Source organism: Nymphalis io, chromosome 12 (genome assembly GCF_905147045.1).
Source record: "Nymphalis io chromosome 12, ilAglIoxx1.1, whole genome shotgun sequence".
In the NCBI taxonomy this organism is placed as follows: domain Eukaryota; kingdom Metazoa; phylum Arthropoda; class Insecta; order Lepidoptera; family Nymphalidae; genus Nymphalis; species Nymphalis io.
The window spans coordinates 1707013-1728516 of record NC_065899.1 but is presented as its reverse complement, the minus strand read 5'-3'; the positions used below and the strand labels follow the sequence as shown (position 1 = coordinate 1728516).

At 34.0% G+C, this 21504-nt stretch overlaps 1 protein-coding gene across 2 annotated transcripts in view; it reads right to left on the bottom strand.

Moving 5' to 3' along the window:
• LOC126772253 (max dimerization protein 4-like) overlaps positions 1-21504 on the bottom strand; it is a 282429-nt gene that overhangs the window by 7885 nt on the left and 253040 nt on the right. For both annotated transcript variants that reach the window (XM_050492540.1, XM_050492541.1), the window contains exon 5: positions 13336-13570. In XM_050492540.1, the coding sequence (XP_050348497.1) occupies positions 13336-13570 (235 nt within the window). The remainder of the gene's footprint in view (positions 1-13335; positions 13571-21504) is intronic.

The window sequence follows — 21504 nt, the reverse complement described above, 5'->3', positions numbered from 1 at the left end:
ACTTTCTCTAAATTTTCTTATAATTGTAATTACAAATAATTAACAAAATGCAATTGCTTAGTCTTGTTATATAGTAATACCATTGCATGTCAGATTAAATTATAATCGCATTTCATAGGTATGAAATGTGTGGACAATTGAATTGCAGCCCTAGCGGATGGGGTTGGGAGGAAGAGGGTTCGATTGGCGGCCATTTAACATGTATTGCAGGAAATTGGCGCGAACGTCGCCATTGCGTTCCGTAGCTGCAGTTTGTATAATAATTAGTCTGAGGGTAGTTTCCATGTGTTGGAGTGTACGGAATTATGTTGTGTCTTTGACAGCGGAGTTCGTTGGTATAAATACACCGACATGGGATTCAAATTGATCTCGAACGAACTGACTGAACCAAGCCAGATATTTGAATGGAGATGCACGCTTGTGTTTGTGTTTTGGAATCAAAGCCGTGTTTTGTTCTATATTAAACATGTTGCTAATGATGTTCGTATCAGATGTTATTACAATTCTCTGATCACTAGTTACTCGATTTGACTATATTTACTGAGGTATCGAGATATTATCGCGCTATTTTTAGTTACCATTGTTCTGCTCTATAGCGTGGAATATAACGGGAAAAATCTTTTGTCTTTGAAATTTTCATTAAAATTCGTACTTTTCAATAGGGACGAGTATTTGTCGAAAACAATTGAAGTCTAAAGATTTTTGAGATTATTGTAAGATTATAATATAAGACTGTATTGTAATTAGACTGGCAGTGAGTTTTGTTTATCAACATATTTTAACAAAATTAGATCAACTTTATGAATTGTTTAGTACTACGATCGTGACCGCCATTATTTATAATGTTTTTAACATTACATAAATGGAATCAACAAATGACGTTATATATCTATCTCGTAAATATCGATATAGGGGCTGACGTGAGCTAGTTGATAATTCACTAGCAATATGCGAACTGTATTAAAATATACGGGTACCATTTCTAACGCTGACAGCCCACACAGTTATTGTACTGACAAGTTTCTCTAAAAGCAATCGTTGCTGGAAAATTAATAACTACGTTATATGAATTTGTATTCTTCATTATGTAATGGACATTGATTTATTACATAGTTGACTTATCGTCTGACAGCTTAAGCAAATACGTCAGTGTTGTTATGTAATACAGACTAATGTGCTGAGAAATTGTGTTGTGATTAATTCCTTCCCCTTTTTTATAAATGTGTTTGCGTGATATATTATGAAGTAATTCCATTTGTACTTGTATATCTAATCTTATATTACATGTTATTATTTAAAAACGAAATGTATTTTTAATTTCTATTTTATGTTAAGAATCTTAAATGCAACATTTCTTGTTTACCATAAATACAATTGATTATCTAAAGGGTGGCAAAACGGCCTTTAAATTGTCTATTCATAAATCTTAAATAATTAATATTACATTAACAATTAAAGCGATTCTAATCACCGAGGCAAATGTAACTCATTTAGAATTGATAGAATCGGCAAGGCCGTGGGTTTTCGAAGTAGACGAAGTGAAATTTGATAGCGTCATTAATAAATCTTCTCCTATTAGGAACATACAATTATTTGATAGTACTTCGGATTTACGAAGACTTAATTACTGACTTTATTTGAAGTAACAGTTTGTAATTATGTTACAGTTGAGCTAAGGCTTCATATGATGAGAAGGTTTGAGGTTTATACCACCACGCTGCTCTCATATCATTGTTGATAAGTATGTGGCACATTTGCATCCGACGCATGCAGGTTTCTATAAAATATTTTCTTTCACTGACACGCACGAGATAAAGCCGAATTAAAATTTGATTTGATTTTGAAGTTAAAAATGAAATTAAAATTAAGTAATGATAGATTTTGTGATAAATTATTAAATAAAAAACAAATAACTTATTCTATAGTTAATTTCATTTATCCGAATAGCATTGTAGTTCAAATTAAAAAATATGACTATATGGATACAATACTAGAAAAGCCGAGATGGCCTAGTGGTTAGAACGCGTGAATCTTAACCGATGATCGTGGGTTCAAACCCGGGTAAGCACCACTGAATTTTCATGTGCTTAATTTGTGATTAAAATTCATCTCGTGCTTGACGGTGAAGGAAGACATGTGTCTAATTTCATTGAAATTATGTCACATGTGTATTCTACCAACCCGCATTGGAGCAGCGTGGTGGAATAAGCTCTAAAACCTTCTCCTCAAAAAGGGAGAGGAGGCCTTAGCCCAGCAGTGGGACATTAACAGGCTGTTACTGTAGTAGAAAGATAAGAAAATAATTTCTCGTCTGATATTTATTTATTCATTGTTACGGAAAACTGATTGATATTACTCTAGGAAAAAAAATACCTGTAAGATTCTAATATTAGATATTAATAAGTAATTTGGAACAATGCCGAGAACAATATTCTATCAAGAAAACATTTCTATACAATATCATTGATTAACAATTGAATTGGTCTTCAACGACCTTCGAGACTTGCATTTCATTAATAATCGCATCACAATTGTCTATTTCTATTACTGATTCAGCTTGCTTTACGATAACGAATTCAATTATTTTTCTATTCAAATTAATTTCATCAGCAATTGAATCGCCTCAACAACTGGCGTCTACCTTCCAGACGAGATGTAAAATATTTACGACTGGCTTTGAATTATTTATGGTTCACTTTTACACGGTGGTAGCGGGAAGCGACGCCACCTGACTTGGGAAAGGTCTAATAAATCTCGCCCTGATAATTTAGAACTTCCACGCGTTTAAGTCACGGGATTGATTTCACAAATATTTATGTTTTATAATAATAATGATTTATTATTTAAGTATCCTCTTATTACTTAATAATTCACGTTTTTTTATATATTAGATTTAACTTTATAATTTTTATATTATCAGCTAAATTGATAATTTTACTTGTAGATGTATACATTATTGCGTAATAAATCCCTCTCGTACTGACGTCTTTGGGCCTTTGTTGTTGTGTATCACCTTCCTACACTTAATCTCCACATAAAACTCCCTTATTTATTTGTTTTCCTCTTACAAATTATCTGAGTGTGAGAGAAATTATTATCTGCTATTAGTATGGCTAATAATTTATGTTGATAGCTAGTATTTAATGTGGTATCTTATTTGTATTTAGTTTTATTTTATTACTTAACAATTTCAAATTCGAGTTTATTTATTGTTTCATTAAAAGTGCTTAGATAAATAATATACTTGGTATCTATTCATTTTAGCTCTTATTTATTTGATTGCTAAATAGATTTTCAATTAGACGTATTTTATTTTTATATACAGCCTCCATCAATCCCAACGCAATCTCGAATTGTAAGAATTTTTTGTTATATCTCGTGGATTTATGCGAGGCCAGCACCGCCTGGTCCCTGGCACACTTTTGGCAAATGCCAGATTCTAAGATTTATTAGTCTGGCAAAACAATAGCCTGTCTGAGTGAAAAGTTATTGATTGTAAGTAGGCTGTCGTCGAAATTCCTCCCTGGCTTTTATTACGGTTCAATAGATAAGGAGGCATTACGATTTTTTATTTGATGGCTCATTTGTTCTCAATGTATACGGTGTAATGATTGTAGTTCATCATGAATGACGTCATTAGACTTTAATTAATTAAGAATGTTATTTCTTGGTTTTAGGTGATTATCCTAAGTGTCTGTGTATAGATAGCTGTTATACTTGGTTAAATGGTTAAGGTAAGTGAAAAAAAGGTATTTTACTTCTAAATCTAACTACTATTATATGATGGGATATTAGGAGCATTTAATTGAGATTGGATTATGTAATAACTCTTTAATTAACCTAAAGATATTATGAGATGCGTCAGAAGGTTTTTGTTCCAGCAGATAATTTAAAAAGCAATTACGGACAAAAAGATTCGGTAACCCAATAGAAAAAGTTAGATCAAGTAATTGTTATTACTGACATTGATAGGAAATCGAAAAAAGCAGAAGGTAATTTCGCTAAAATTCAAATCTTATAAGACATTTGACGCGTGAAGAAATTCAATTCCGTTGAAATTGGGAGGCAAATTAGATTCTCTATTGGTAACCGTTACGTGGTAACGAACGATAGTGAAAATAGGAAAAAAGTCAGAATACGTTTGCCAATTTCCTTTTAGCTTTTTTGTATTATTCCTCCCCTGTGTTTCGGTGTGAAAATCCTTATAACATTACAAATTGTTAGAATCTTGATACTGACTTGATAAGAATCAAGACAAATGAAATTAAAATAAATACTACAAACTGAACGATATTAAAAAATAAGTTATATATTATGAATATATGAATTAGTTTATTACTCTTTAAATTACAAATAATATCTTCTTTCTGAGTTTTCTGTAAATATTTTGGAAATCTACAAATCTCTTCTACAAATCGTGCATCTGTTATGGTTTTGGTAGCGATTGCCTGGAAAGCGGTAAGATCGACAACTCTCGTTGACATAATTATCTTTTTAATTCTGAAACTATAGCAGTCGTTACGTGGAAGTTCCATATCAGTCGGATAAGTCATTTTTGCACTAATCGTGAGCGCAGAGAAACCAAACATAACATACCTCTTTGTGAGATTAATATGAATGATTTTTTTATTCAAATGGCATAACTATCTATGTCATGAATGTAGGAATTATTAATTATTCAATTCAATTATAAGGCTTTTAGTTGTGCCAACGGGATACAAATTATTTCAAATTTACAATCACTCCTGCTTATGTTGCTACCAATGTCAAACTATGTTACAAGTCTATAGTATACAAAAGAGTATTGCATAAAAAAGAGTCGTTTATTTTACGACACTGCGCTCTCTTAAATTTTCATGTACATATTTAAATTTTTCTATTATAACTTTGGAGGGGGCGATGCATCGTCTGCCGCTGTTGTCAGCAGAATTTCGCGCCTAAAAATGGTTATTATGCAAAGTGGCAGACTGCTCGCTCATCGTTTTAAATACTAAAGACCTAATATATGACATGTAAGATTTTGGCTAGACCTTTTACTTTCGCTGATTATCTTATAATCTGACCAAGGAAAAATATGCTAACTCAACATTACTTAGATGTTATTCAAAACTCTAAAGTTCTATATTGTCGGGTTACTTGAAGTTTTCTAGTGTAATCAATTTATGAGAACAGTGGCCTTAATTCATTCCAAGCATTTATGCGGGCTTACAGACGATATTAAAATATCCAAAACTTCTATAATTTGCAAATAACATACCTAGCTATAAGATAAAAAAATTAAATAATAAGGAAAGGCGTAATATAGTGGCTTTCATAGTTTAGCCTTACAACTTCATAAGACAATACGTATTATAATTAGTTGTCATTATTATATAATAGCTATTATATAAAGAAAACAGTTAATCTCAGTCAGATATTACGTCAAGTTAAATCGGTGATCAGATAATCTTATCCCATAATCCATTTTATAAAATAACTTTTATTTTCTTTAACAATTTATAGTACGAATTACGTCTCTATTTTTAAAAGTTAATAAAACTTAGTCAATCAAAAACATCATTACGGCCGTATAATACAATAGTTTGATGCCGCGTGGCTCGTTAATTAAAGTTGGATAGTTGCAGTAATTAGCGGTCTACCCCCTCGCCCCACCGCACCCAACCTCCTGATAACAGCGGAACACGGAAGGCTTATCACCGCAACTCAGCGTAATCTATAAACAATGTAATCTTTATGCTTTTCGTGAACACCGAATTTCAGTTCGTTGGTAATTTGTGTTGGAATTATTTTGGTCGAAGAAATACATTTGGCCGCTTCGATTTACCATATATATCACCCTAAATTGTTAAATGGATTATAGAATATGTTACTGTATCGTCCATTAGCTCCATTAAGGGATGCAGGGGTGAGACCGAAATAGTTTCGTGTAACAACCGATATATAGCAGGGAATCGAGTAGACCTTTGTTTAAAAATGGATTTTCAGAATTCGCAAGAGTCCATAGATAGGTATTCATGGCCGAAAGAAACATAACAATTTTATGATCCTATCCTATATTATACGTCCTTATAATTACTTTGTTTAAGCCCTTGGTTATGTACATAGACCAGTTTAATCTCGGAAAATGACACTTTTCATATTTACTCACAGGAGTTACATATAAATCAGTATATGTACATAAAGTAGCGAACACGAACTCGTACGCAATGAATTCAAGTTTTTTCTAACAGGACAATGCTTATGTAATATTTTACGTAAGACACATTCGTGTAATGGAAAATTTAATTCATTTTTTACATTAAATATATTGTGTCTCGGTGCATGTTATACGATATTTTTGAATTGAATGTTCTTTGTATGCACATTTCTCACGCGAGAAATATTTCGCTTCTGTCACGTATCGATACACGCAAGTTGAACAAGTTTCAGTTTTTAAAATTAAAATGTGCGTTTGTTATCTCGAAGCTTAAATGTATTCGGATTCATCAATCTTCGGTAAAGATTTACGCATAAGTAATGGACGTAAAAAAAAAACAAGACGAATTATATGCCCATTACCCGTTATTATTATTTTTTCGGTTCGAAGAATGAGAGCCAGAGTAATTGAATGTTTAAGGTTCCCGTACACTTGTAGTGCATTGATGGTATAAACAATGATATATATTTCTTACAGCGTCACATTACCGTTATTCGTGACCACTTACAACCAAACGACTCTCTAAATTTGCTCATCCAGCCGCTAAATATGTAAAAATATTCCGCTGACTTTTTTTTGCCGGTTCTTCTCAAGCAATACCTATTTTATTACAAACCTTTGGTATAATTTTGACCACCAATAAACAACGTTCACTTAACGCTTATATCTTTACTAATATTATAAAGAGGTAAAGTTTGTGAGGTTGTGGGGGAGGGGGGTAATCCCTGGATCTACTGAACCGATTTTGAAATTATTTTACCAATAGAAAGCCACATCATTTGTGAGTGTCATAGGCTATATATTAACCCGAAAAATGAAAAGACTTTTTCTTGGTAGTGGGATTTGCAGAGTAAGTCGGAGAAAAAACGGTCGATCGAAAACGTTTCTCGCGAACGCTGCCTTAACGATGAGAGATATATGATTGAGTTCTAGAAAAATGTTGTAGAGCTTGATAATGCCTGCAAAAAAGTCAGCGATAGGTTTAGATCTAACTTTTATATTTAAGTCACAGATAGTTTTTTTTTATATTAAAAAAATAATTTACTTATTTGGACGAATGGTTAAAGAGATAATACGACACAAGTATGGAACCGTGATCGTGTCCTAATCTATCGAGTGATATTTCTATTAGACAGTTTTTTCATATACGTCAATCTATTTAAAAATAAATTACTTTAAAATTTAAAAACCGAGGAAATTTTCTTTAGATAAATTCAATTTTTACAGTTTGTTTTTTGGTTGCATAGTTTAAGAGATAATTTAAAATATCAAATACGCGAGAAAATTTTATTAATGTTCGGCCAATCACAAGTAAAAAGGTTTACCACCCAACAAAGTGGGCACGGGTCAGCTAGTATTGAATATAGAGTTATTTAAAAAACAATCAAAAAACTTCATAAAATCCTAGTTAAACATTATGTATTGATACGTATAGGTATATAAACGTCTCGTCTACCGTAGTCGGGCAGTCGGGATAATTAATAAACTTGAGGTGTGAAAACGCCATCGTAAATCAACAACTAACGCCGTCGTTTAACTGAACGTGTTATTGAACTTTATAATAAAAGACCGTCATACACGTGACAGAAGTGAAACTTCTATTTGTGTCAGAACCGTTTAATTTTACGATTCAATCAAATCGACTAAAAAACGTTGACTACAAAATGGTCCTTGAATATATATATATAGAAAATATAATATAACAATATATAAGAGTATGTCATGTACTACTGGTAGTGAGGTCTTGTTAATATTATAATTGCGAAAGTGAATTTGTTTATTTATTTATTGTTTGATACGCTTTCACGTAATTCGTTTTCCCGTCAGACATAAAAAGTCTTAACTACTCAACAGATAATCATTAAATTTTGCATACATATAGGGTTACAGAAGGACCCTTCACCCCTCCCTTTCACACGCGGGCGAACCCGCGGACTGAAGCTAGTAGAATATAAAAGTCAAACTAGCTTATCAAGACAAATCATTAATTGAAATATCACAATCGAATTTACCTTCGAAATGGCTGTTTTCCTATAGAATGTGCGCAAATGTTACCTTCCATCGTTGCATCAGTATTATACTTTACGCAGTAGCGTGCCAAGCGTTCATGCGATTAAAAGGGTTGGAGCGCAGTCTAACCTTCAATTAAATCGCTGTAAAGGTGAGAGCACACCTCAGTGACGTGCAAAGTTGAAGTGCAAATCATTATCCCACTTCATTAAATCAATAATTAAAATAAAGATTTTTTTTAAGGTAGAAATGTGATACTAGTATATATATATTTTTATTTATTTAAAAACTTTTTTCCCATCACATTGAGTAGTATGACAAAAGGCGGACTTAATGCCTAAAGGCATTCTCTACCAGTAACCCTTTAGGCTAAGCGGAAATTCGTGAAGGCGGTAATTATATAGTATAATATTATATTATTTGACATAGGTATGTAATGACAATGTTTTAACAATTAGACAATTAATTAAGTAATTTATTTATTTATTCCAACAAAATATTAATATTTTATTTTTATTCTTGGCAACCTTGTCTTGCCTTGTCGGCTTTGTTTGGGTACTGGGTGATAAAGCCTGCAAAAACTTTTATCTTATTTTTATTGGATGAATCTGATTTCAATTTCAACTGAAGTTGCATAATTAATTAAATTACAAAAAAAAACGTTAGTTTTGTACAAATTACAATTTTTAAAAAACGCTTCGAAACCAAAAAGTTCATAGGTGTGTCAGGGGCTTAAAACAGTGTTATAAATCGCGTTGAGCTACACGATATTGATTTAACCCTTATCTCGAGCGCCATACTATCGATAATTCAACGCAACGTTTGATTGATGACGTTTTTAAAGCGTTTACCGCGCTTCATTTGCGTCGGTAATGCGGTTAATAGTTTGTACCACGTAATTTGGTAATATTCCGAAATGCAGTTACGCTATAATCTATTTGTTGATCGATGGAATTGAATTACGTTCCGTTCTGGTTGTAATTTTATTGTAAGCGACATCGCGTGGAATTAAGGCAAGTTTATTTTTGTTTTTAGCATGAAAACGCATTTACATACCCGGATGAAATGTTGCCTTTATGTTAGAGCGGCATATAATCTATTAATCTGCTAAATTTTATTAATATCCGTTCTGTCATTTTCAAATGACACTTACAAAAAGATACAGACAAAATAAGAAATATCAGGTTATTTGTTAAATACAAATAACCTGACCTTTCTTATTATGTCCTGATATTGTACAGTTTTATTATGTAATTCAGACGTCGGTTGTTCAGAACTAAAGCTTGGGCGCGACCGCTTGTTAATATAAAATCAATTCTACGTAATAATGCAGCGAAGTAAATTGGAAAAATTTAAATATGGAATATCGAGTCGCTTAATTTGTTTTTATTCTAAAATGAAATCTTTTTCGACTCTTATTCATATGTTGATATGAATCGTTACTGACGCAAAAAGGTTTCTCCCGCTATTTGTCTGTCTAGAGAAACATGAAATTAATAGAACGAAATCTTGATAGAATAGATTAAAAAGCAAATCATTTTTTGTAATTTCGATATAAATTATTTAATTAATAATATAATATTAATTTTACAAGTTACTTAACACACACACACGAGTTACTTAACACATACGCATGCACACACCCGCTGACATACATTCAAACGCGCGCACGCACATATACACTGTTCTGGTGCCGGCAAATCAAGTTGGTTTTCAATTTTTTTTTTATTTTTTTTTTATATTTGCTTTCACACCTCGTCACGCCTATACTTTGGCTGCAGCAAGTAAGTAAGTTGTATAATCCAGGTCCGTTAAGAACTTGTTACATTTAAACAATAATCATTAAAAAATCTAATAAGAAAAATGTTGCAGAAATTTAAGTAGCATTTTAATGTATGATATATAAAATCACGCATTTCAGAGGATAGTCAAAATGTTCTAAAGTTCGCAATATAATAAATAAAGCTGCGGATTTATTTCCTAATAGAACTAAACCAAACGAGTATTTACAGAGCCATGTAACAACGATATAAAAGAAATGTTAAAGTTTTGGGCTGTCCGTGCGTCTGACAGTTAAATTGCGAAAGTTAATGCATAAATAAATGGTAACAATATAGGCTGTAGGGTCAGGGCGGCTGTGAGCTCTGTAACAATGGCGTCTATTCAACGCCCGTCAGATTAAGGGTTCGTTTCCAGGGATATATTGCAGCATAAAAGTTAAAAATTTGGTCGTATAATTTTAAGTAGAAGATATAAATACCCACACAAGGAACTGCTGTATACAATCGAACGAGTTTATGGCCGGTTGCCTTTGTGACGCTAACCCACCCTGGGAATGCTTTAAAGACGCAATTACGTGCTTGATTATATGGGCATAACAGACATTATCTTAGTCATATACTAAGGATTTTTATATTTTATATATTTTCTATGTTAAACATACGGTGGTTTTGTAGCTGTTTCATTATATTTCATACGTTGTTAATAGCATCCGCTGAACTGGAAAAACCACTTTAATCACCGCTGCAGAATGTAACGTCAAATAATACTTGTTGTTGACGTGTGTCTGGGAGGACCTCTCGAGGGAACGAAGGAAATACGTTCGCGAGAAGAAAATACTACATTTGTTTCTGAAATTATTTATAAGAGGGAGGTAGATAAAACCTGAGACATTTTCGGCACATTTATTAAAAGCGTTTTGTTTTGTTCTGTTCATATTTTTTTAACCCATTTTTTGTTACGCCGGAGCTTCTATTCGTTGTATCAAAAATGCCTGCTAATAAAATTAGTAAAATATTTTGTATTCATATTTTTTAAAACAAAGTAATTCACAATTTTATACGCATAAAAATATTTTGGCGAAGTTCAAGACTTTTTTGTTGAAATTGCGTAGGTGTTTTAAATGAGTACAACATGTGAGAAAAATTAATAAAAACATATCTCTATGACAAAATGGTACAAGCTGTAAGAGCACAACATTTTTTGTCCCAAATTGTTTTTTCTACATGATGTGCTGTACCTGATATAAATGGAAAAAAAAAAAATCTTTTTAAAACGCAATGCGGTAATTTCGTACGACCCGCTGATAGACCACTTACAATTCCAGCTCCTGAAACTATTATCCAATTTGCTTACAGAAGTGTCCAACGCAAAGGACTTGAACAATTGTAGTCTATCCATTATCCCTGGATGCCAGGGCCTAAACAATAAGGACAATGGCGAGGCCCGCCTCGTTGATACGAGAATTACATTATTGTCATCAGCCTATGTAGCATTTGCGTGTTTACATTGTTTTGATGTCTTAGCTTGTCAGTGGCAGCTAAAATAATGTCTGGACGTACTCTGACAATTTAGTCAGAGCGTTTGATCCTGGATCGAAATTGAAGTCCCTTTCATCTTCAAACGGACACGAGTTGTATAACCGGTACATAATAAATACGGTTTAAACTAAAGTATGTTTAAATAATCAATGCCAGCTTCGAGGTAGATCTAATATTCATATACAAATAAAGTTGTAACAATTAAGGGATGAGGGCCTGGTGACCTAGTACAAATGAATTTAATCAAACAATTCACAAACATCTCTTTAACATTTCATATAAGGATATAAATTACAAAATGAATTGTAGAAAGTTCGTGCGAGCGTGGATTGGAACACGTGTTCAGAGCTCACTATTCACAAGCCACAGATAAGACTAATTGTTTTGAGGACAAGTCGGAAGAGTTCGCAGCAGCTGGTAAGATTTAAGTTTACAACTACTGAACGACTACCTCAAAAACCGATGGTGCAATTGAGACCCAGATGTGAATCACCAGGTGGTAATGTATTCACTAAAAGTTACTCTGTGATGCGGATTTTGGGCCACCGTCAACGGTGAATGCTACAGACCGATGATAACCTTCCTTTGGTTCAAATTGAACGATATGACAGTAACAGCCTGTTAATGTCCCACTGCTGGGCTAAGGCCTCCTCTCCCTTTTGAGGAGAAGGTTTGGAGCTTATTCCACCACGCTGCTCCAATGCGGGTTGGTAGAATACACATGTGGCAGAATTTCAATGAAATTAGACACATGCAGGTTTCCTCACGATGTTTTCTTCACCGTTAAGCGCGAGATGAATTATAAACACAAATTAAGCACATGAAAATTCAGTGGTGCTTGCCCGGGTTTGAACCCACGATCATCGGTTAAGATTCACGCGTTCTTACCATTAGGCCATCTTAGCTTCCAACGAACGATATGAACATAGACAAAATGTAGTTCCCGCATGGCGAGGTGACACGTATTGGACGCCGCTATAGACCTCTTGAATGAATGCACGAATGAACCATGCTTCCGTGCCGTAGTGGAAAGCCGCGGCGAACGTTTGAACGTTATATTCCATATGTAATGGCATTCATGAGCTTTTTTTTAAAAAAATGGAACACCTATTTCAATATCGACCTGCTATTTTTTAAAATCTTTTAGAACAATTATCGTTAATAATGTCTATCAAGTAATCATATAGAAATGTTGCTCGCCAGCTCCCTAACTATCGGCTGCGATAAAAATGGAATATTTATTGTGATTACGACTTTGTTTGTCAATTAGCAAGCGAGTCTTCCCTTTCAATAATCCCATTAGGGGTCACGTTGTGTACGCTCTTCGGAAAACCTAACTATATGTCATTCATAGCTCTTGAATAACGGCAATTTCTTACTTATGATGCGCATTAAGATAATGAAGAATACAAGAGATAACTATCGAGTTGTTTTCTCATACTCGTAGTAGAATAGTATTATTTTTCAGTATTGAAATGATTACTTAATGATATTGTAAATGAGAGAGTGAGTTTATTTGACTGTTATGCTTTAACGTCTTAACTAAAACGATTATCAAGAAACTTTGCATGCATCAGAGGTACAGAAATGGACATATGGGACCTAACACCTCGTGTTACACGCAAGCGAAGCCGCGGGCGAAAATTCTTAAAAACCTCTAGCGATTGGTATTAAAAAAAGTCATTAGCAATCACGTGAATTACCCATTGTGCGATCAACCATTTTATCTAAATTGTTATACTTACAATCTATAAAATGTATGTAGGATAATTTAATTTCTGATTATAAGTCTTATATATATGTACTTACCGCTCTCGGAGACCGATGAGGGCGACCGCTCGGCCGTGGACACGCCGGAGGAGGATTCTAAGGATGAGAGGGAGTCCGCTCTCGTCGCGTGTGCGTGCATCATCGCGCTCTCGGAGAGTGAACGCGTCACGTCTCGACTCGCCCTCAGCTGTGCTAGTCGCCGCCGCAGGTAGCGCTGTTCCCTTGCTAACTGTTCTTTATGACTCGAATGCCTTTTTTCCCGTTCTTCCAGGCTCTGTAACGATAGAAAAAAATGTGAACAACAAGCCTTGAAATTGAAGAATATTATCAACGTGAAGAGAACAATTTCATACTATATTCTGGAACTGGTGTTTCCACAGTACCTGCTCAGATAGACTTACATAAAGTCGCTTGCGTTTATTACTGTGGTTGGGTGGTCGAGGCGCGAAAGTGGAACGAACATGTTTCATGTTCACATTAATTAATAACGCGGATAAATAAGGATTATTAATAAGAAATATTACAAGTATTTCGACTTGCTGTTCAGTTCGAAGCTTGAAAGTTCATTAATGACTAACGGGTAAAGATTTACCAGCCGGAAAAGAATAGTAGATTTAAATATCCCACAGCTGGACAAGGGTCAAATCAATAAGAGATGGTTAAGAGCTTATTCACCATGCTTCTCTAATGCGGGCTGGTGGGTATACACGTGGAACTTCATCAGACACATGCGTTCAGACGACGCATTCCTAAACCATGGAGCACTAAATTAAAAATTCAGTTGACCATTCGAACCGAATTCCGTTATGATCAACGTTTTCATCATCATCATCATGGCTCATCCATTGAGCCAACTCAGCTTAAAGCTAAATTATAATCACCATTTTCGATCTTCGAATTAAACTAATATAAAGGCAGTATAGCCTTCATAAATATAGTAATTCGGTCGGAATTCAATTTTAATCTAGAATTACACGCCGGCTTCAAGTACCGTGTAATTTAATGTATTTGTGTAAGACTTTTGGTGTTAATATTTCGTGTTTATTCATGAACAATTAATTAATTAATATTAATCAATATATTACTTTAATTAAACACTCGCTTAATTGTATGGATAAATGATTACGGTTACTTTCTAAGTTAAATAAATATTATTTTATCGATTTAGATATTAGATAAAGAACAAATGTTTTTTCGTTGAAAAATTTGCAGTCATATAATAAAAAGATTAAAGCAACTCAATCTTTTATGATTTCTCGACTAAACAGCTAAATCGATTTTGATATTATCCAATATGAAGATAGCTTCGATATTGGAGAAGGATAGCATACCTTTTAAAACATCTACCCGATAAGAATTTTATAACGGATAACGTGATCAACGAAGCTGATACAAACATCATAGCGTATTAAATATGTTGAATGACATAAAATCTTTAGATAAATGCTGTTGATACTTAGGCTTCAGTTTGATTAGCAGTTTTTTATGGCGTATCTGTGTTGTTTCTCTTATATTATGCAGGCACAGTAAAAGGCGGAATGCGGTAGGAAATAAATCAAATAAAACAAGAGACAGCTACCGGAATCGTGTTTTGTGATAAATCATTGCTAGCTTTAAGCTTAGTTTAATATTTGCCTGTCTGAGCAACATCCGCCCAACAGATACCCCACACATATATGATTCGTATACTTAGGCACGTACACGGTTTATACAAAGATTATAAGATTAAAAATTGAAATTTTTGCCCAGACTTTATATAGTTTACTATACTTCCATTCGTCTAACATTTATTTCCAAATATATTATTCGTTTATTGCAAATACGTAGTTATGTTTCTATGAATAAGTTTTTCCACTTGTTTTCATATCGAGAACATGTTTTTATACACAGACAACGCGTATCGAGTTTTTATTTAATATTCCACGATAAAAATTCGACGGCAGACGTTGTATTTATATGCAAAAAAGCAAAAAATGAAAGCGTCGATGGCGCCCATCACATGAGGAGATTAAATTCATTTTTTTTTCACGCGACCGACGGCCGATGACTCCGGGATGAGGGCGTGAAATACAATTATAAATGTTTGCTGCTAAAAAGCATCGAAGTTTAGCCGGCTAGTATGAATTTGTAATCCCGAAACTCATTCGCGTTTAGCCGGTTAAATCTGTCGGTATGTGTTATTCCATGAGGATTAGCTCGGCTTTGTTAATCAAAAGGAGAAAATCTGGTAAAATTATGTGTACTTACGCCATTTGATACTCATGGAAAACATTTATTTTTAATATTTGAAATAGTTAAGACATTTTTACTGTAAAATGAACACCTTTTTAGTGCCTTAAACAAAAACTTAAAAAGTTACCGCTATCTCTTCAATGAAAATCTAATTAGAACGATATGACATAACTTTGATAAACTTGGTAGATAGGTAGATAGGCTTTGTGTAACTTCATCTACCTAGCAAATGCTCATTAGTTATTCTACCATCGAATTACAGAACTTAGTAATTCCAGGTTGAATGAGCCAGTGTACGGTACAAGGGTCAGAAAAACTTCCCCCTATACCGCTAATGTTTGCTTACAGTGCCATTGGGCTCTGGTGACCCATTTGATTGTCCACATATCTTTTAGAAATACTTGTACATATTGATAAAAAACACCGGTAAGTACTTAGATTTTATATCCCATTAATTCAACAAAACATAGTCAACATGTTTTTCTCAATAAAAATGATAAAAGCAGGTAGGGTTCGACAGTTTCCTCAATCTTTCAGCACATCGAGGCGCTTGATATATTGTTAATGCGCTAGACAATTTGATAAAATATGTTATATATAGGGCAATTTGGTTGTGACACCCCTATTTGGCCGAACATTAGAAAAAAAATGGCCTTTATACATATTAAGGTATAAGTCGTAAAATCGTTGTAAATTTAATCGATTTTAAAGATAAATGTTATGAAAAACATATCAATTTTTATTGTGATGGGTAGGAGGATTAAGTCACTATGTTGTAAGTATCTATAAATAAAAAATACTACCGTACCGTAACAGCCTGTATATGTCTCACTGCTGGGCTAAAGGCCTCCTCTCCTCTTTTTGAGGAGAAGGTTCAAAAAATACTAATATTATATTAATATTTTTTTTTCAGCCTTTTGCCGTCCACTGCTGGACGAAAGCCTCCCCCATAGAACGCCAACCATCCCGATCTTGGGCAGTCCGCATCCATCCCGAACCTGCCACCTTTTTTAAATTATCGGCCCATCTTGTCACAGGGCGTCCTATACTACGTTTGCTTAAGCGTGGTCTCCGCTCTAACACGTGTCGGCTCCATCGGCCATCAATGCGCCTGGAGACATGACCAGCCCACTTCCACTTCAGCGAGCTAATTCTACGCGCGATGTCGGTGACTTTAGTTCTCTGGCGAATGTCCTCATTTTCGATTCTATCTGCCAGAGAACCCCCAAGCATCGCGCGTTCCATTGCTCGCTGAACGATTTTAAATTTGTGGACCAGTCCCACGGTAAGTGTCAACGTTTCGGCACCGTAAGTCATTACAGGTAGGACGCACTGATTGAAGACCCTGGTCTTAAGCGACTGTGGGATCAACGATTCAAAAATATGACGTAACCTCCCGAATGCCGCCCAGCCCAAACGTATTCTTCTTTTAGCCTCCTTCTCAAAGTTGTGCCGGCCAAGTTGTATAGTTTAGCCCAGGTAGATATATTCCTGCACAACTTCAAGTGGAGAGCCATTTACGACTATTAAAGTTACTATTAAAGTTGCTAAGTCGAATTTATGATATAAATCTGGTAACACATTTTATTGTCTTAATTTTTAGTCTGTATTGTATTTTGCGTAACTTTGTTTTAATTGTTTAATTATTTTATGTATCTTAATTATCATGTTATAATTATCAACTCAAGTGCTTCAGATTATACAAAAGGTAAATAAATATAAAAAAAAGAATTACATTGAGTTATCAAATTATTTCTCTGCTTATAATTTCAGTTAAAGTTAAAAAAGTAAGTTAAAAAGCAATAATAAGCTAAAGTAAGCAAAAACGAAATCAAACTGTACATAGATAACTATTTCATTCAAGACAAATCGTCTCCAATTCAAAGGTCAACGAATCAACGAACAGGAATGACGAATCGATAACGCATCAATGCAAAAAGTATCTCGTGTGCAATCGCCCTTGGGGGTGGGGCCCGAGGGGGACAGGGTGGCCACATCACGATATCGCCGGGGGTCCACAGATGAAATATCCTCTCATAAATCTGCCACGGCTCACCGCCATGGCCTATCCTCTGTCTCTATTTTGTCCTACTTCGAAAATTATTTCGAGGCAGCCATGAAAAAATAATGTCCCTCATTTATCATCTAATGGTCACGTATATTCACGTATGTATAATATATCATAATAATATCGGAGAAATCACTGAATATAGGATATGAGTAATGTGTTAAAAGAATTTGATTCAGCCATTAAGATACCCCAATGTGATTTCATATCCGATATATCCTTGGGCTCTGATTCACGAGGTCCTGGCTTCAAATCCCAGGTCAGTGATAAGTTATTGTGTTTTCTGTCAAAGATTCTCCGTAGTAGCTCGGAGTCTGGAAGTTAGAAGTGTGTACACTCCCGTGCCTCGGAAAGCACGTCGTCGGTCCTGCAATTGAACTCTTTCCGGTCGCGTCGGATTACCGTCCCATCGGATTATGAAAGTCTCATCCTGAGATAACCGGATTCAAACACACGTAAACAAACTCTTTAGGTATATGTTTTAATATTAGGCAGTAAATAATTAATTTATACCATACATAAGTCTAATGAAGTTTGACTTCGCTCAAATACAACATGTACTTGTCTTTATTAAATCAAATTCTGTAATAATAATTGTATTTAAACAATGCAGTGGTTTATTTGCTTATTGTGTATATTATTGATTGAAATATCACTCAGACAAATAGAAACTTACCAAAGGCGCGCCAATAAATGTTTCATAACAAAAAAACATTTCACCAACAACTTGTTTATTGAAATCAAACAGTTAAAATTATATGGAAATTCGCGATGAATTTTAAACAATCTATTTCAAGATCGTGATTTAATTGATTATGAAGTTTTTTAATTTGCATCGGAAATGTCTTCCGCGGACTCTTTGAAGTGTGTTGGTTTATGAGCGAACTTTCAATTGTCTCGACGTGTTTTTCAATCAGATGTTTGTATACAATTTTGAGTTTGTATTATTTCTTGAATACATTTGAATGGTATAAAACAGATCAGATACAATGGCATATCAAAAATATAAACTTACCAAGTGGTTTTTCATTTTAAATTTAAGGCAAATATTTTGTTATATAATGTTTTCCAATCAAAGTGTAGGTATATTATTAATATAATATAAAGGTATATTACTCTTGGATGGAAGAGAGACAATATTTGAAAAAAACTACAAATATAAAATTCTCTTTACGAACTAGATATTTATTATGTGGGTATTTTAATGTTTCAGATAAAGGTAGGTAGAGAGACCGATCGACAAGTGTAGCATACCCTTGGGCTAAACCCTACCATAGAAACAAATCGGGTCATACCCAATGAATACCATAACATAAATGTAATTTTACCAGAAAAAATCTTCATTGCGAAATATTTGAAATATAGGTATCAGTGGGCCGCGTAAATGGATATCCGAGCGATAAGAGATTTCTTTAGAGCATTACTTAATGATAGTCTGACACGTTCTAGAATATTCCATTCCACTATTAACAATACTGAAACTGATACAAATTTCAAAAATGTCATTTCATGTTATGTAAGAAACAAAATTACCGAACGTCTCGTAATTGCCTCGTTACGAAGTCTTGCTGAAGACGTAATGGTTTTATCCTTGTGTTCAAAATGTTCACAGAGTGTGTCTATATAATAAAATGGGTATGCATACATATGTATATGTAAATGAAAATGCAAGCTGAATGTGTGCTGCCGAGTTGTGTTCCAAATATTCTCCTCAAGAGGGGAGGATACATATACCCAGCACTGGAGCATATACAGATTTTAGACTTTTAATTACTTTTCTTTGTTGTATATATAATATTGATTTTTGGTGGTATGTATGTATGTCTAAATTTTTGTTGTATATATTTACACGGCAATCTGATCGCAAACTAAGCAGAGCTATGGAAATCAGACAACTGATATACTATACTTATAAAGATACCCAGACTCAGGACAAACAGACATGTTCATGCACACAAATGTCTGTCCTGGGTGGGAATCGAACCCACAACCTACGGCGTGAAAGGCAAGTATCTACCAACCACGCCAACTGGCCCGTCGAATCATTTTACATTACAATATATCCTATATAGAAGCTAGCTTGAATCCCAAAGGACATGGTAATTTTAACACCTGCCCTCCTCCCCTAACGCGTGCGAAGCCGCGGACGAATTCTAGTATTAAATAAATATAAATAAATGCACTTCACATAACGGATAAATTACTCAAAAACACAAACAAATGTTGCAATTTTCCAAAACATTCAGCAGTGGCGCGGGTTGCGGACGTCGTTACGTTTTTATGGGCGATAACTTTCGTTCGGACCCTCAGAACTGAGAGTATCATGGAAGTGGCATGTGTGAATTTGGCGTGACATATATTCAATGATTTACATTTAAAAACGATTTCGTGCAGCTGCGGTCCAGTTATGAGTATTGCGGTGTAACAATTTTCTTGAAAAACATAACTCAGTGCCCAGAATAAATCAATCGTAACATTTTTGATTTTGATCGACAGTGATTATTACCATTTCTACTTGAACATGAATCTCTCAGATCAAAACTTATCCCGAGCTATATGTGAAAACAAAAATAAATTTAGCGTCGACATCACGAGATGGCTTCTCAAAATGTCCTTTTTAAAATTCATCAAATTTTTGCTTAATTATTCCTAATAAAAGTTGTTTAGCGTGTCTTTAGTTCAATATTGCTTTATCTCTTTCTCTCGCCATTAAATTGACATTTGAAAGTAGAAGACAGAGCATTGTTTAACTAATGACATTCTGAACAATATTTATACATCAAAGCTGTTGATGTCACTTACATAATATGAGAAGTAATAAAAAATTATGTGTTTTTTTAATGTTGATAGGCGGACGTGTCCACTTGGTGGTAAGTGGTCACCACCACCCATAGACATTGGCACTGTAAGAAATATTAACCATACCTCACATCGCCAATGCGCCACCAACCTTGGGAACTAATCTTTACTAAATATATGTAACAAATCGTTATTATTATTTCAAAAGATCGTAAATAAAAATTGGTAGTTTATAGGATACATAAAAAATGAATATTTTATTTTATTAGCATGATATATTTTATCTATTTGTGTTTCCATGGTAACTAAAAGTATTAAAGCATTCATAAATAAAAAAATATCACACGATTTTTTTCAGTTTCAAATTGGGAGTTCATTTTTGCAAGCGATTGTTTGCACACACAGGAGCGATATATCATTATTGTGACAAAAGTAAACAATTATTTGTAATAAAAATATAAATATATATCTACATAAAACATTAAGTAGCGCCACATTTAATATATACGGAAACAAAAAGATCTAACGCACAAATACAAGTGTCCGTACTATAAGTAACCATATTTACCATTATCGGGAACTGCACTTACAATCGGGGAAAACAGCTGCAGTGTAAAAAAAATTTTTTTTTAACGCGACGATTCTGTGTAACGATTAAATGAAACGTTACCGACTCTAATAAAAATGTTCTCCCTTCTATTGAGTGTGAAAGTGACTAAATATTTTAATAATCTACTTGGTAAGGTTTTGTGCTTGTCTGGGTAAGTTCCACCCACTCATCAGGTCTACCGCAAACTGCGGAATAAAAATAAGTATTGTTGCATTCCGGTCTGAAGAGTGAGCTAGTGTAAAATTTCATGAATGAGTTTCAAAGATGTTTCTCGTCAAAAAGTTTTATTTATATTTGAATATTAAAAATACACACCGAAATATTATTAACCACAAGCGTTATCTTAACGTTACAAGACATAAAAAAATCAATGTCATTTCATCCCTACGCGACATTTCATTCCTAGTTTGTTTGTAATAAAAAAAGTTTTCGCGTTAAAAACTTACTAACGAATCTTAAACAACATTCAGATGGGTAATCCAAACTTGTTTGTTTTATA